At 36.5% G+C, this 18769-nt stretch overlaps 1 protein-coding gene across 1 annotated transcript; it reads left to right on the forward strand.

Annotated features, from left to right (window-relative positions):
* Positions 1 to 2250: 2250 nt before the first annotated feature.
* Positions 2251 to 4331, forward strand: LOC131149608 (F-box protein At4g22280-like). Its single transcript, XM_058100217.1, has 4 exons — positions 2251 to 3192; positions 3334 to 3495; positions 3761 to 3856; positions 3963 to 4331. Exons 1-4 carry the CDS (start codon positions 2251 to 2253, stop codon positions 4329 to 4331), a joined length of 1569 nt encoding a protein of 522 aa, XP_057956200.1.
* The last annotated feature ends 14438 nt before the right edge of the window (positions 4332 to 18769 follow it).

The following is an 18769-nucleotide window of genomic DNA, read 5'->3' on the forward strand; positions in this document are numbered from 1 at the left end:
CGGGGTTCGGCCAACTGTGCCTACGTCCCCGCCTCTAGCTCACAAGTTAGAGGATTCCACTAATAGCTCACTTAAGGGTGGAGCGGCACTATTTACAATCAGGTCAAATTAACACAGGGCTGACCTCAACCTTAACCAGGTCAATTAGCAGGGCTGATCTCAACCTACACGCCTTAACAGGACGACGCACCTAGCTTTCCTAACCGGGTCTAAGCCAATCCGGGACTATTCTAGGGCTAGTCTCCCTCTTCACGCCCGTGCTTGGATATACAACAAATGTGTATAAAATCAGATGGTACGGTGATTATGCTTTCGTGTAAAGAAGATATGTACCCAGATGCGTGCAATAACAAACACCACAATATGATTCAATATGTAAGCTCAATGTGGTCTAAATGGTTCAACTCTCAAAGGTATTTTCTATCAGTGTAATACATACGTGAGAGTGTCAAACAAACAATCTTTGTATCACAAGATATTCAACAAATAAGTTCACACAAAGATGTCAAGTCTCCAGTATTTCAATCAACAAGATATCTCAAGCATGTTGGTATTAAATGATGTATATGCTTGGTTTGCAAAAGATGTGTAATCTTTGTATTCAGCAAATAATATATGAGTGAAAGAATATTGCAACAAAGACCACTATCACACAAACAAATATCTCTTCAAATATTTTACAAGATAAAAGTGCAATAGATATTTGGAAGTGTTGAAAAGTTTTTGCAACCAAAAACAAATACAATCTTCTCAAGATCTTTGCAATAAAGGTGTAAGATTAGAAGATCAAACAAAGTCTTCTTAGGATAGGCTTATTAGCAAAAACTCCCTAAGAATCCTTAGGTTTGGCTCTCAAGAAAATCGTGTCAAACAAGTAGTACGAGGAGAGCAAACCTATTTAAGCAAAACACTCAATCAACTTACAAATGATGTAGGCAATAATAGAAGGTAAGTATGAGTGATTTAAATAAGAAAATGAGTAGTATAGGGTTTTTATTTTTCAGAGAATTCTTCCCTAATCAAAGTAGCTAATCTATCTAATTTTCTCAAATAATCTCATATATATAGGCATGGGAGAAAATATGACCGTTGGGGACCTATTGGGTATTATTAAGAATGTTTAATGATGTTTAAAACATTTTAACACTGTTTAAAAATATTAACTGCGGTAAAAAAAATCAGGGCAACCCGAGAGGTCTGGTCGACCAGAACAAGTTCGGTCGACCAAGTCTCATATGCTTCGGTCGACCAGGGGACTTTTGAACTGAAGGTTCGGTCGACCAGGAGAGGGCGATTCCTCAATTTTTCGAGGTTCGGTCGACTAGGGCATTTTGAACTACCTGGTTCGGTCGACCAGACCGCTGGGACTTCTTCCGAGGACCCTCCGGTAGACTAGGTAATTGGAGTACAAAAAGGGTCGGTCGATCAGATGGTCAAACTTTTGACCTCAGGGAGTTTTGGTCGACTAGGGCCTTTTGAACTACCTGGTTTGATCGACCAGGGTCTTGGTCAACTGTTGACCCAGGCCTGGTTTCGGTCGACCAGGACAAAATGAATTGACTATACTGGTCGACCGAAAGTGCACCATGTGTGCATTTCGATCCAATTTTGAAGCATATAAATCCTAATGAAGTGTCTGACAAATATATGTGTAAATGTGTGTGTCCTAGGGTCACTTAAGGTCCAATTTGAAGACACTGAAAAAGTTCAATATCGGTCGACCGAAATCCTAAGGTCTTTCTAAGGTCCTTTCTCATTCATGGTTTGTTTGAGCTTATATAGTAAATCATACATGTGATGTGTGTGAACTTATTACAAACCAAATATCTACTTACTATTACAAAACAAATAAATATATTACAATACTGAATTATAAATTGGTTTTCAGACTTTGCTTGTTTTGTGCACATCTGGATCTTAACAGTCTTAGTTTCTGTACAAAAACTCAAACACTCATTAAATATAATGAGTATTTGTCATAATCGAAACCGGGCATGACCAATAAGGTCAACAAATAACAAAAAATATTTTGATATCATTCTTTATTAAAAAAAAAAAAACAAACAAACAAAACAAAACAAAACAAAATTATTGAGAGTACTTTTAAAAAATTAATCTAAAATAGTTCCCTCTTCTTTTCGCTTCCCCTCACAACCGTTGCAAACCCAGCTCGAATCAATTCTACCAAGAACTCCCTCCAGTGCCTTTCATCTACCAATATTGATTATGGGTTCACGCAAACAAGAAAAAATGGCGCTTGATGACTTTCAGAGATCAGAAGACGAAGACAGGATCGGTGATCTCCCTGACCCTCTTCTCTCTCACATTCTTTCTTTTCTCCCCGCCAAAGAAGCTGCAAGAACCACCATCTTATCCAGCCGATGGAAGTTCCTGTTATCCTCAATCCCTAATCTCGACTTCGACGACTATTCTGCAACCCGGTGCTGGGACTTTAGAAGGGTTGCGAGAAAATTGGAGGGTAGTTTTGTGGATTTCATTTACAGAGTGTTGGCTCTGCGTGGTTCATTCCACATAAATCGATTTCGTCTTCATTGTCTCGCTGATTACGATAATCCGCATGTGAATACATGGGTGTGTGCTGCTATGATCCATAATGTTAAAGAACTGCAACTTGAATTTCAGATTGGTGAAGCATATGATTTCTTCTTCAGACGCTGGAGGACTACGTCATATCTGCTGCCTTCTCATCTTTTTACATGTCCAACCCTAGTTTCTCTAACATTGAATGTGTGTGGGTTGCAACTCGATGTTCCTCCTAAAGTTTGTTTTCCGAGTCTCAAGACCCTTAATCTCAAATCTGTGACGCTTCTTGATGAGGCCCAAATCAAGAAGCTCTTCTCCGGCTGCCCTGTGCTTGAAGATTTGCGCATGGCCAGCTGCCCCACGGCAAATGTTTTGGAAATTTCAATTCCCACGCTTAAGAAGTTGAGATTATCTTCTGTTTTATGTCGATGTCGTCATCTTGTGGTTGATGCTCCATGCCTTGAATACTTAAAATGCAGTGGGCTCGTGTATGAACAACGCTGCACTATGAGGAATCAAAACTCTCTGGTCGAAGCTCGTATCAAATTCGTAGTTGACTATTACATAAATGTGGCTGAGAAAGTAAGCAGCCTTCTTGAAGCTGTCTCTAATGTTCAGATTCTTCATCTATTGGGTCATGCCCCAGAAGTGAGCTTCCTCTACCTTGTCCCCTTATCAATTCATTTGCAGCAATTAGCATTCCCCGATAAGTTCCTATGCATCTTTCATATATGTAGAGCATTTACTCATTCTTTCTCAGCATGATTCTTGTTATTGTTGTCATTATAGTTTTGCATGGGTGTTCTTCATTCCAATGTGGCCTGCCTGCCTACATTTCTCAACTTGACCCGTTGGGAGCTCGATGCTCCCCTTGTCTACATGGATGCGTGGGATCTACTACCACGACTACTAGACAGTTCACCTCATCTGCAAGTGCTCGTCTTTCCAAATGTGAGTCAAGATGTGATGCACACTTCCTGCATGCCAGTTTGTTTGTTCATAAGACCTATTCACTTGTAAAACATTTTTCGTTTCCAATTTTCCATAAAGAATTGCAAAAATGTCATCTTGTTTTCTAGTTTTCCCATATTTGTGTAGGAAAATTGAAAGATATCTTCCTATACAAACATTACATTGGAAAACTGAAAAACAAAGTGGCATTTTTTAGTTTTCCAGAAAAATGAAGGAGCTAAAGTTTTCCTCCTTTTCTTTACAGGGTTTCTTTCATATGGATGGGGATGAGAAGTGCCCCCTAGAGCATAAGCCCGGTTGCCCCTCGCTTGATAGTCACAAATATCTCTTGAAAGATAAGGTGACATTTTTGTAATTTTTTTGAAAAATTGAAACCTAAAAGTTGAAAATGGAATCAGTTTTCAAACACAACTAAACAAGCTTACATTCCCTCCTTTTCTTTGCAGAGTTTATTTGATGTTAATGGGAATGAGAACCGCGGGCCGAAGCATGTGCCTAGTTGCCTATGCGGGCCGAAGCATGTGCCGAGTTGCCTATCATTAACCCTTCAAGAAATAGAGATTGGTGCATTCGCAGGAAAGAAAGAGGAAGTCAAGTTGGTCGAATATTTTTTAAAGAGCGCAAAAGTATTGAAAAAGATGACGATAAATTCTTTTATCTCCTTAGAGATGGAGTCGCCTATGTTAGAGAAATTATTAAATTTCCCAAGACTCTCAAGAACCTCTCAGATCATTCTCACCCATAAAACATATAAAAGGAAAAAGATAAAGACATATGATCCATGGTGTGAATGTCTTGTGCTAGAAGGAAAGTAACTTGGCATATGAGAAACAGTTAGAAGAAGCAGAACAATATTTCTATAGATTTCTTTCTTTTACAATATTGAACTATTAGCATTGTAATTTCTATATGTCAATAATGAACAAACCACCACCTTCCAATATTTTATTTCGATTCTCATATTTTATTATATTTTTTTATTCTCGTATTTGATTATATTTTTTTAAGTGGGAATAATCATTCTCTTGGAATATGCTCGTTCATACTAGAAGTGACAATAGAGATTCCATTATAAAATTGAGCAATGTTGATTCTGGCAAGAAGAAAGGATCCCCCTCCCCCATGCTCCCCTCATCTTCTCTCACCCCCAACTTTCTCTCTCTCTCTCTCTCTCTCTCTCTCTCTCTCTCTCTCTCCCTCCCTCCCATTCCCTTCTCCTTTCCTTTTAGTTTCTCTTCGTAGATACGAGCTTCTGGGTGTAAAATTTAGAATAACCAAAGTGTTTGAAATTGTTTTTTCATGATCGATCTCAATGAATATCATTTACAGATTATTTAAAGGCAAATTGATGCATAACTGCTGCCATGAATTGTGCCTATGAGTTACAAATTCAAATTTGAAAAGAATCAAAATAGCTAAACTTTAGGCTCCAGGATTGATGACTTCTCTTGATTAATTTCCTCATTATTATGCATGTTGATTTGATTGACTTGATCCTCGACACTGGGGAATCTAGTTAGAATTGGTGCTTTTCAAGCTCCATGAGAAATTAGGGCTTTTCTTCGCAGAGACGAGCTTTTGGGAAATCTGGTTAGAAATTAGGGCTTTTCAAGTGAAGCTTGGAATTAAAATAGAATTTTTTTTTCAAATCTATGTTGAGGGGTGTTGTAGCGCCCCGAACCCGGTGGGGCTCGGAGTGCTATTCTGCCTACGTATATTTCTGATACCATAATCATAATAACTCGAACCTGAGGTGGGGATCCGAGTACACTTGTCCATAACTCATACTAACAACACAATGGAAACATAAATATACAAAATTCCCAGATACAATACCAGAGTTCTAAACCTTCATATTTACCTAAGTATCTCCTAAGGTAATACAAGCCATAAAACGTATACACATCAGTGTCTCACCAGTACTAACTTTAAATCAAAAAATAGACTAGTTCCGCCCTGAAACTCCCTAAGCTCAGCTCCTTAGATTTCCTGAAATGTTAGAATTTATTGGAATGAGACACTTCTCAGTAAGACGGAATAGATTATTGTCAGTGTGTGGCAACATGAGTTCTAGTGCAGTATACCATATAACCTTTAATAATTAACTTTAACTGGTAAATCATGTAAATCTGTACACACACACACACACACACACACACACACACACACATATATGGAAATATACATGTTTTTCTACTTAAACATACTTTATCATAATAGATTCATCTGTGTACGTAAATCATCTGTTATATCTATACATAAAGGATTTTCCCCCTACTGGAAGGACATTCACATAACATCATGTAATAACCCCACATGATCGGGTTGTGCGGCCTGTAGGCTGGACTTAGCAATGGTTGGTCTACCATGCTAAGTCAAACGTAATAGTTTGTAAGTACAATTGGCCTACCCAGCCTGATCCGGACTGTCAGGGGGGTACTATACTTTTCTCTGGGCACAATCGACTATCCAACACCAACACTCTATCTGAGAAGTGTGGTTACACTAACATAACATTATAGCTGCAGTACCGAGCTTCTTGAACATATTTGATCCATCGGGGTTCTTATACCATATAATACTGTCTATATATATAATGATTATGATACGTGGTTTCATTTCATAAAATCTATCTTAATCGACATAAGCCTTCTGAATTGTACTCGGCATATAGCCATCTGAACTGTACTCGGCATATAGCCGTCTGAATTGTACTCGGCATATAGCCGTCAGAATTATACTTGACATATAGTCGTATGAACTGTACTTGGCATATAGCTGTCTAAATTGTACTCGGCATAAAATCGTCTGAACTGTCATATCATAATTCTGTATAAATGTGTCTTTTCATGATCTGTATAAATCTATACTTTACTATATTTCTTCATAAAATATACTAACAAGTTTATTTATGCATTAATAAATTCATTACTCATGCCACACAATTTGAGTAAATACTTCATAATATAATAATTTGCCTGGAAAAAATATATTTTATTCACCTATTTAATTTAATTCCATTATATCACAAAAAATACAACATAATCAAATCCCTACAGTTTAATATAATTCCAAAATATTCCCAAAAATCTAATATAATCAAATCCCAACAATTTAATATAATTCCAAAAATATTTCCAAAAATCTAATATAATCAAGTACCTGCAGTTTAATATAATTTCAAAATATTCCCAAAAATCTGATATAGTCAAATACTACAATTTAATAGATTAATTTTTCTAAAAAAAACTGACATAATCTATTCCCCTTACCTTAGCCTTGGAGTGGTGCCTAAGACCCTCAAATGACGATTCCACTCTGATTAACTTGTTAAGGATTGTCGATAGGACCCCGTAGTGGTATTCATTTTTTCGATTTGGCTTACGGATAGAGAAAAATCTTAGAGATAGAGAGAGTGAGTGTTTGAGGAGAGAGAAGAAAACCATGGGGGGGGGGTTGAGTTCTCTGGAATTCAATTCCTGAATGTTTAAGAATGAATTCTCATTTCTTTACATGTATATATATATATATATATAATAATATTATTATATTATATTATATTACATTATTTAATTAATAATTTATTTATTTATTTATTTTATTTTTTTAGGATCACTACAAGTGTGTTTTGTTCTTCAGCTTTCAGTAGTGTGTTTCATTCATTCCAGATATGTATCTGATTCTTTCTCTCTTTCTCTCTGTAATTTGAAACTAGCATTCTTCATATCGACTTTTTAGTTAATTAAATGGTAAATGTAATTACTCAATTGGAGGATTCTTGTACTCTTCTTGTAATAACCTGCCTATTTTACCATAATTTTTTTCTCACATGCATAAATATCATTCTTAATAATAACCCTGATACCAATATAGCAAAATCAACTTGAACTCGTGGGTACCGGGGAGGCACCTGTTATACACAGCAGACACCAAATAGTACCAGAGTTTCTGTAACACCCCAACCCTTTATACGAATCCAAAGTGCTACTACACATACGTTATACCTATATATGATAAACATACAGAAACAACCCGCCCTAAACAGGGACAAGCAGGTGTATCTCATACAAATTTGTAATCATGCATAGGGGAAAACATAAACATTCTTACAGGATTCTATTGGACATATACCAGAGTTCTATCTGTATTTTTCAGTACATAAGATCCATACTTAAAACTTAAATTCTATTATATCCCCTTACATTCAGCCAAGCTAATCGCCCAGTACCAATACAAAAACTTACGTCTACTAACAAGACTGTACGTGCCAAAAGTCCCTCTAGAAGGCTAGGACCGACACCTTGTAGGACCTAAAACAAAGGTTGTAAGATTGGGATAAGACACTTCTCAGTAAGGTGGAAGATATTACATCAGCACGTGACTACTTGAGTTTATTCCAATTAGAAACAGCTGCACAATATTACATTCACAATATTGTACTATGGGAGATATATAAACATAATTCAACATCATTACAAGCGAGAGTTCCTAAGGTTAGGGTAGGGTACAGGCCCATACACTATACAATCCCTCCACACGGTACTCAAACATGTGACTTTGCCTATTTTAGTTTTTAAATCATGTATATGAAAATTTAGGACAATGACCAGCTTTAGAACTCCATAAATATGCCTAATTACCCTGTGGCACGGGTTGTGCACTGATAAACTCTAATAGGGCCCTATTCGTGCAGGCACTGTCAAGCATCACATATATAGTCCGACTGCCACACTTGGTTCATTATTTCACTAGTGGCCCCACACTCCTGCAAGTTGACTATCTCAATACCCACACTGATTCACATGTGTGGTTGCACTGTACCTTAGTTAGCAATAGAACCGCGCCTCAAGCTATTTAAAGCTTCAGATAACCTGAAGTGTCTTTCAACTCCTTTAGAGTGTCTTTCAACTCTTTTAGTAACAAGTTGTGGTCTCAATTCATCATACATATATAATTTACAATGAAAACATAACAACCTGTGCAATTCCAGTAATTTCACAATTGTAATCATGCAATCTTTCATCCATTCTTTCTTTCTTTCAGACAGTGGTGTTAACCGGCACAAACGCTCTCGGTTCAACCCTTCTTACATATAAAGTTTGGTGATTAATTGACACCTGTTTTCCACATTTTTAGATAACAAAATGGCACTTCAATTCTCATAGTTCATTTATAAATATAACAGTTCAATATATTCCACTTCATATCATATGTCACACTAGTTCCATCAAAATTCGCTATTTATAATGTATAACTCAAAAAATACCATTTGGACCGCAAACATGGGTATCAAGCAGCTCTTACTGCAATTTTAAAACAAATAAAGTAATTTTGGAAAGTTTAGAGTTCATATGCCAAAAACCCCATTTTTTCCAAAAACCGTAAAATCGTAAGAAACAACATTTATACCCGGTAAAACTTTACAATTAAGCAATCAAAACATGCATAAAGACATAAGCTAACTTTCTAGCGGTTTAGTTTTATAAAAATATTGATGTAAACAAATCCCCTTACCTTAATCCTAAAAACTGAATCGCGAGCTAGTTGATCCCAAAACTACGACATAAGATCCTCAAAACCTAAAAACCGAAGAACAATACTTTAGTATAATCTCAACTACTAAATAACTATCGAACCAAAAACGAAATTGGATCCTTACCTTGATTTTAGGAAAAAGCCAAAAAATCCTCAGATTGAAAATCCGATCTGCTATAACTGTAGAGATTCTCTTCCTAATCCCCGTAGTGACATCGGACTGTTGATTCCGGCAACAGACGGCAAAAATCCTAGAGAGAGAGAGAGAGAGAGAGAGAATGGAGATAACTTAGCATGGAAACAATGAATATTCTATTTATAATTAGGTCGACCCGACCAGCCTTGTCGAAGAGTCAAATTTCTCGTTGACGAGCCGAAGAAAGGAGTTCGTTGCCGAAAGAATTACCTCGTTGACAAGCCAGAGATTTCAAAAACCCAAAAACCCCTCGGTATCTTCTTGTTGATAGGTCCCTACATCTCATCGCCGAGCCACGAAAGAGACTTCATCGACGAGAGAAAAAAAGTCTTGTCGACGAGTTCTACTGTTTTATTCTTTTTTAATTTCCCCTCTCTTTCCTTTATTTATTTTTCGGATTCGGGTACCTACAATTCACTACGATCCATAACATTTCTATAAATATACAATCCTCCAAAAGACCAAAAGGAAAACTAGCATCATAATCCAAAAACCCTACGACCCTAACTCAGTAACTCAGCCTCCTACCAAGGTAGTATGAACAGCCTCTACTAACACGGAGCTCGGTCCGCCCATCTATCTAGATTCCCTAAAATGTTTTGTAAGTTAGGGTGAGACACCTCTCAGTAAGGGAAATAAATTAATATCAGTTGTGTGGCAGTATGAGTATGTTCGTACTATAATAGATATACAATACATAACACATATCTCGATAAAAACTGGTGATATTATACTGGATAAAACATATATAATCATGATCATGTTAAATCATACTGAATTTCAGATATTATAAAATCATCTGCTATAATTGATAGTACTGAAGTATTACCGAGGATGGATAGCTAGCTGATGTCATGTATTACGCCTCATGACTGGGTTATGCAGCTCGAAAGCAAGATTTGACAATGGCTAGCCGGCCACTGCCAAGTCAAATGTGTCTGTAAGTACGATGGGCCAACCCCACCTTGGTCCGGACTACCAGGGGGACATCTAAAACATTACACTAAAGCCACATCGACTATCCATCTTCCACACTCTCTACTAGCAAGTGTGGTAGCACTAATTTGAACTGAACTAAATAGCTACGGTATTAAGCCCTGAATACTGATCTAAACTAAACCATCCGGGTTCTGATAACATATAGTATGTTTACATATACTTATTTAACATGAAACTAGATTGATAGCATTTTTCTGAATTCTGACATATCATACAAAATCGCGGCGTCGCGCCGAATAACATACATAATTACGGCCCTGCGTCGGCTATCAATCACGGCCTTGTGTCGAGCATATTATAACATACTGAACTGAAATTTGTACTATTTAACATAAAATTCTGAAACCATAATTTTCTGTATTATTTATGGTTTTCCTAAAAACTGCTGCAAACATGCTTTTTACTGAAAATCTAACATAACATAATATTCATAAAATGATACTCATGCCACACAGTTTTAAATTGTATTAAACTAAATACCTAAGCTGAACACATTTCTGATTAAATGTTTTAAAACCGTTTTCCTGTTCAACAGCAGTACGCCCAAATATTCTAATATATATATATATATATATATATATATATATAATATTACTGTAAATATATGCTGTTTTAAAATAATAAATTTTCATAAAAATAAACTGACTTAATTTATCCTCTTACCTGACTACTAAAAAGCCCACAAATTTAACTAAATTTACTCCAGTGGCATTACCACCTCAACACCTTGAAATCAACATTTTCCCAATAAATCCTAGTATTATTTCACCTAGCACATTTCCTTTAGTCTAGAAACACCAAATACCTTATAAAACTTAAAATAATCAACTTACCCAAAATTTGGGATGGTGCTCAAGTTGGCCCAACCAACGATTTACTCCAGCAGATATGAAGAGAATCTTCCCAGGAGTAGCGTGACGACTTTAGATCATCAAACCAGTGAAGAACTGGGCCAAAAATCTAGAGAGAAAGCATAGGGGGACTGGTTGTAGAGAGAGAGAGAGATCTGCATGTTTCTCTCGCAAAAAATGAGTTCTGGGCCTTTTATAGAAATGCTTGTCCACGTGGCCTCGTCGACGAGCCACATCTCCTCGTCGACGAGCCACATCTCCTCGTCGACGAGTCCAAGAAAGAGTTTTGTCGATGAACGTTTATCCCTTGTCGACAAAATTCAGGCCTTAGGAAACAGTCTCTCAGTAAGTTCTCATTGACGAGACGCATGTCCACGTCGACGAGCCCAAGAAGCCTGTTCATCGGCGAACGCGCTGTGTTCGTCAACAAGACCCTGCTGAATTCCCCCTTTAAAATTTCCTTTCTTTCCTCTCCTTTTGTTATTTAATTGATAAAAGTCACCGAATCTCTACATTCTCCTCTACTTATAAAAATTTCGTCCTCGAAATTTGCTATCTGTATTGACACCATCCTTTAAAGAAAAATGGGCTACTTATTTTATTACTTACCCTCACCTGCGGCGGAGGAATACCGTGGTTACATTTAGGGTTTTGAGAGATTATAAATACATAAACTAAAATTCTCCCAAAACCAAAATACTACCTACTACCAAAAAATTATTACATGTACTGATTAACCTGCAAAAGGGACATTACATATTTATTTGCATCTTTTCCTACTTACTGCTGAACCCCACTGAAATGCTGGTATTTCTATCGTATGTGCTCCTCGAGCTCCCATGAAGCTTCCTTTACTGCATGATTTCTCCACAGGACTTTTACTAAAGGAATCTTCTTATTGCACAATTCCTGATCTTTCCTGTCCAAAATCTGCATTGGTACCTCCTCATACGCCAAAGTATCCTTGAGCTCTAACTCACCATAATTGATCACATGGGAGGGGTCTGGGACATATTTCCTCAACATGGAAACATGGAATACATCATATATTTTGGACAAAATGGGTGGTAAGGTTAGCTTGTAGGCAACTGACCCCACTCTCTCAAGGATCTCAAATGGGCTAATAAACCTAGGGCTAAGCTTACCCTTCCTTCCAAATCTTATAAAACCCTTTAATGGAGCTATTTTCAGAAACACGTGATTTCTCATATCAAATTCCAATTTCCTATAGTGAGTATCAGTGTAACTCTTCTGCCGACTCTGAACTATATTGATCTTGTCTCTGATAAGCCAAACTTGATCATATGCTTGTTGCACTAGCTCTGGCCCCACAACTCGCTGCTCACCCATCTCATCCCAGTATAATGGGGAACGTCACCTTCTTCCATACAACGCTTTATAAGGTGCCATCCTAATGTCGGCCTAGTAGCTATTATTGTACGCAAACTCCACTAATGGCATATACTGGGTCCAAGCTCCAACACGCAAGCCCGTAGCATATCTTCAAGAATTGGGATCGTTCTCTCAGTCTGCCCATCAGTCTGAGGATGAAAGGCATTGCTGAAGGATAACTGAGACCCCAAAGCCTCCTGCAAGCTCTTCCAAAACCGTGACATGAAACGTGGGTCTCGATTTGATACTATAGACACTAGCACACCATGAGAACGGACTATCTCCTGAACATAAATCTCTGTCAGTCTGTCCATGGAGTAGTTGATTTTAATGGGAAGGAAATGGGCGGTCTTCGTTAGACGATTCATGATCACCCAAATTGCATTCTGACCATGTAATGCCGACAGCAGCCCCGTAACAAAATCCATAGATATGTGACCCCTGTAATAACCTCAAAAAGGGATATAGAAGATTAGTGGATTGATTCCCAAAATAATAATAATAATAATAATAATTAATCGAATTAATAATAATAATAATAATAATAATAATAATAATAAATAATTAAAATTTATTTTATTTTTATTTTTATTTTTATTAATAAAATATATTATTATTAATATTAATTAAATATATTATTATTATTATTATTATTATTATTATTATTATAATTATCATTCCTCAAGCTAGAAGCTTTAGGAATGACTTTTCTAACATTTAGCCGCCCGCCCCTCCTTTTCTTCGTTCTCTCTCCCTCTCTCCTCAATTTCGTGATGAATTTTTGCCCGATCGAAAATCCCAAGATACCACTGGACTCCATTCGCCGCTGTCGTCATTTCTATCGGAGCAGATCGGTGGTAGGAGCGGCATAGGCGTATTCCCTGGGGTAAGCCATTTTTTCCTTTTTTTTTAATTTCTTGCAAATTATAAGTCCAATTGACGAACGGACACCACCACGAGAATTTAGAGATGATTCTCTACAAGTCTAGCGGGACGAAATTCTCATGGGGGTGTCAAACCAAAACCCCAAATTTGGGGTACGGGGGTTATTAAGGGGCTTATTTTTAATTAATTAGTATTAATTTAGAAATACTAAAATATTGAACATCTAGGGCTGAAGTAGAATTTCTGAAATTTAGGGCCCGGGTGAGTGCCGCGGGTGTAATTTTTGGACCTGCAAGCAAAATTCAGAAAATTAAATGGGGGTGTTAAATAATAGTTTAAATATTAATTTGAGGTATATGAAGCCTAGGGAAGGTTAGATGAGTATTATTTTTGATAAATAGATTAATTAATTTGAGAAAAATGCAAATTACAGAAGTTGAATTTCGGGCGCCAAAGGCGTAGGATTTAGGATCCTAGCGAAACTCTCAGTAAGCTAGGTAAGAGGAATAAATTATAACAATATTTTTATGAAAATTATGGGTTGAGTAATATGTGAAAATGTCGTATGTTATTTTACCTGAAATTTATTATGATATAAATATCATATGAAATTTGTGTGGCATATGAATTATATTGAGAAATGTTTAAACTGAGTTCGATGATTTATCCTATGAAATATGTGATACTGAAATGTGTTTTAATGTGAGAATCGAAATGTGGGAAAATGATGAAAGTGAAATGTGCAAGAAATGTATTCTCTGAGAAAATGAAGAAAGGTGAAATATGGAAATGTGTTTTGAGAAATATTAAGTAATTGTGAAATAAGATATGTATATGATAGTATGAGATGAGATGAATTATGAACTGAGAAAATATCATTTAAATGATGAAATGTGTTGAGAATACTGATATTGAAATGTGAATATGTGAAATGAAAATATTGCACTGTTAATTCAGCAATATGAAAATGAGAAATGTGGAAATACGTGAAATATGAATGATAAAATGCCAATACCGCATAATGATTGCGGGTATGTGGTGGTAAACCTTGTTGGATGGTTATGATATTGAGTACAGTACTGTTACCAGTGGTGTTAGTGCAACCAACACGGACTCTTGGAGCGTGTGGTGTGACAGTCGACTATGTCATTGTGTAGGATTGTTGGGCCCCCTGAGTCTGGATCAGGGTTATAGGCCGGCCAGTTGTACTACAGATGTGATATGTGATATGATATTTGATCTAACCGGGTCGGTCAACCACGGTTAGATCCAACCTTCGGGCCGCACAACCTTGACCGTGAGGGGAAGCATGACGTGTATAGAAAGATCCTCAGGGTGGTCATGAGTTACAGACGCGATGTTGGTATTTGATACCGAGGATACTCATGAGCCAGAAAGTAAAGTAGAAATGAAAAGTGAAAGAATGATAAAATTGGCTAAAATGATAAATGAAAGAAAGAATGAAAATTGAGAAATAAAGAATGATAAAATTGAGAAATGGAACCACGTGAGTTAATAATATAAATAATTGAGGCGAAATTAAACTCTTCGCCTGAGGGCTTACTAAGTAAGGTGAGTGTCCTGATAGGCATCAGATGTGGTCATACCCGACTGCATAACGTGTTAGGGCAGAGGGAAGCTACCTGTATGGGCAGGTAATCTTCCCTATTCTCAGGAACTTCGCAGGTAAATATGTGTTGAAAATTATTGAATTTGATAAATGGTTTTAAAGCTTATAAAAGCTTGTGTTGTATATCTATACGACTATGAGAATGTGTATATCAGTGTATTTTCTCAAATGAAATGGTGATTTGAAAAGTAAAATGTATTATAATTGTACTCATATGGCCACACACTATAAATAATTTATTCCTTCTTACTGAGATGTGTCTCATCCAAATTATCTAAATTTTTCAGGGGACAGAGATAGGCCAGGTGGTAGAGCTCCGTGATCGTAGGGAGATGGGACGCTGATATACAGGGTGAGTTTGGACTAGGGAGGTGTGATTCCCTCGGGTTGTATTATTTTTGGGTATGAGATAGTATTGTGTATTTATGTACGTTGATAGTCTGGGTGTTGTATTCTGACTGATATGTATATACTGTCTTCCGCTGTTAGGTTGTATAATAAAATACTTTTTACCCAGTACCCAATGCGGGTCGGGTCGTATGAATGATAGTAGGATTGTTGACGTAGCCGATTAGTGGATTTATGACGTGATTATTTATTTATTATTGAAAAAAAAATTGTACGAAAATCGGGGCGTCACAACCCCACTTTCACTTTGGAATGAAAAGTGGCTGCAACTAAGCCATCGGTCTCTGATGCTCAGCCTTAACCTACTAGCACGTCAAGCACTGTGCTACAAACTTGGCAATCTCCTTCTTCTTGCCACTTTACTAGAAAATTTCCTGAAGGTCCCTATACATTTTCGTACTGTCAGGAGGAACCGTGTATAGAAATCTGTGAGTCTCCTCCAAAATCGTTCTCCTGATATCAGCATCTGCAAGCACACACAATCTAGTGCGAAATGTGACAACCCGAATAAAAAATTGAATTTAGATAATAAAGAGGAAGGGAAATGAAACCAGTAACAGAAGGGGAATTATCAGGAATTCGTCGACGAATACAGGGGATTCGTTGATAAGGGCTTAAGAGAATTCGTCGACGAAAACTGAATTTTGTCAACGAAGAATTTCCGAGAGAGTTATGATCCGACTGAATTTCGTCGACGAGGATTGAATTTTGTCGACGAAATTATTGAAGGATTCATCGACGAATGACAGGGCTCGTCAACGAATCCAATTCTATAAATATGAAAAATATGAATTTTTAACTTAATCCTTAAGCAAACTCTCTCCTCTCTCTCTCTCTCTCTCCTCTTCAGTGCTCTCTCTCTCTCTCTCTCATCAATTTTGGGCCAGTTTTACGCCAAATCAACAATCCGAGGTCACCACGACACTCTTGGGAAAGTTCTCTCCAAATCTGTCGGAGCGGATCGTTGGTGAAAGCAAGTTGGAAATCATCCCTAAGTTGAGGTAAGACTTTTTAAGCCAAATTTGGTCTTACGACAATTATAGGAAATGATATACACGTAGAAATACTGAAGTTTAATACTGGAAGTTTTCAGTTTCAGGGTATTGATCAGAAAATCCTACGGGGTTAGATCAGGATATTTAGGGGCTTTATCAGTAGTCAGGTAAGGGAATAAACTAAAGCAGTTATTTTCCATGCAAATTATTATTAATTAAGAGTAAATTTATTTTCAAAAAAGCATATGTTATATTTTTTTTATTACGAATGAAATGTACGAATGGGAAAATACTGCTATGATGATAAAACGTATATGTATGTATGAGATACCAGAAAATCACGAGTTTAGAATATAAAGTACGACTTTAAACAGCACATGTGTGGCATGAATATTATTTTACATGAAATGTATTATGATATGAAAAATTTTACGAGTAAAGCATGTTTTCGGGTATTATGAAAATATGAGTTATATTGTGATAATTTTCATGAATATTTGAAACAATATCGGCACGAGGCCGTATTTATGAAAATGAATGGCACGAGGCCGCTATTATATCATTTATTATATGTTATCAGAACTCGGATGTTAGTTTAGCTCAGTTCAGGAGCACAGTACCATAGCTTATAGATTAGATATTTATGATCAGATTAGTGCTAACCATCCCATGAGGGGATGGAATATGGATAGTCGATGTGGCTTTCAGTAGAGTGTAGACGTCCACCTGCCAGTCTAAACCAGGGTGTGGCGGGCTCATCGTACTTACAGACATATTTGATTCGGCAATGGTTAGCTAGCCATTGTCAGGTCCGGCATTCGAGCTACACAACTCGTCATCGGGGGTAATACATGAGATTAGCTAGCTATTCATCCTAGGTATGTTTTTAGTATTATCAGTATAACAGATGTTTTATGTACGATACGACTTACTAGAAAATATGAAAGCATGTGATTATTTAGTATGATATGATGAACATTTACAAAAATATGAAATGTACTGTATATGTATTATTGCATTAAATGTTCATGTTGCTACACATCTATATTTAGTTTATTTTCTTTTACTGAGATGTGTCTTACCCCCAACATTAATTAATTTTTCAGGAGACCCTGAGTGACCGGCGGGTTGTGGCCGCCGTTGAGTCAGTAATATTACCCCGTTAGGAGGGTAAGATTTTGTACTAGGATCAGGAGTATTTTGTCTTTGATCCTAGAGTTATTTTGATATTTTGAAGGATGTATATAAATACAGTATTATGATGTTGTAGTAAACTCTGGTATTATGTTTGATGGATGGATGGTTTCAATTTTATGATTGTTGCTGCTTAGGTTTCCGCTGAGATTGACAGGTGTTCCCGTTACCCACGGGTTCGGGTTGACTTTTCCATTCATTATATTACATTGTCTGTTAAGGAATTTAGGGTCATTACACGAAACCTCAGAGCTTTGTCATCTGAAATACTGAACTCCTCTCCCTAACCATCCTGTACTCTGACTATTACCTCTGCTAATTTTGGGTCATCTTTCTGAGTAGTTTTAATCATTTCCTATAATATAGGCTATACCACTAAGTTGGCAATAAATGTCTGAGGATCACCCTCTACCAATTCTATACCAAGTCTCTCTAGAATCATCTGGATGGAATGTTGAACCCCCATGGCTGCTAGTACTTGTCCCACTGATTTCTTGCTTAAAGCATCATCTAAAACTGTACACGATTTGGTGCACTTCAGTTTTGGCTAAAACCAAAAATCGAACAAAAATTTTCAGTTTTAGGATTTCTGAACCGAAACCGAAACCAAACCAAAATTATGCTTTAATTGAAAACCGAAAATGTGGCGGTTCGGTTATGATTTTTCATTTTTAAACTGATTTTTTTTACAAAAAAAAAATAACTTTTATTTTTCATAAAGTTGCTGAAAATTTATTGAGCATTTTAATTTTTTATAGGGATTCATAATTTTAACAAAATAAAATATGTTGGGCACTTTTAACAAAAATAACCTTTCTTTTTCATAAAGTTCTTAAAAATTTATTCACAATTTTTATTTATCTTATATAAATTGGTTTTTCGATTTTTTTCAGTTCGGTTTCAACATAAAACCAAAATCGAAACTGAAATCGAACTTTTTTATTTTTGAAAACAACAAACCGAAAATCAAAAAACTGAACTGTTTATGGTTTTGATTCGATTTCAATCCCGTTTTCAGTTTTTTGGTAATTTTTGTACACCCCTAGCATCAGCTACCACGTTTGCTTTCCCTAAGTGATAATTGATAATCCATTCATTGTAGTGACCCGAATAATTATAATATTTAAATAGTATTAGAGAGGGAGGAAATTGAAATTGGAAGGGATAA

Source organism: Malania oleifera, chromosome 1, assembly GCF_029873635.1.
Source record: "Malania oleifera isolate guangnan ecotype guangnan chromosome 1, ASM2987363v1, whole genome shotgun sequence".
Lineage (NCBI taxonomy): Eukaryota > Viridiplantae > Streptophyta > Magnoliopsida > Santalales > Ximeniaceae > Malania > Malania oleifera.

What these genes read in the sequence shown, in the direction of transcription:
- LOC131149608 (XM_058100217.1), top strand. Translation starts at nt 2,251, where the DNA reads ATGGCGCTTGATGACTTTCAGAGATCAGAAGACGAAGACAGGATCGGT. An exon ending in TATTGGGTCATGCCCCAGAA is followed by an intron (nt 3,193 to 3,333) that starts GTGAGCTTCCTC and finishes TTGTCATTATAG; the next exon opens with TTTTGCATGGGTGTTCTTCA. An exon ending in AATATCTCTTGAAAGATAAG is followed by an intron (nt 3,857 to 3,962) that starts GTGACATTTTTG and finishes TTTTCTTTGCAG; the next exon opens with AGTTTATTTGATGTTAATGG.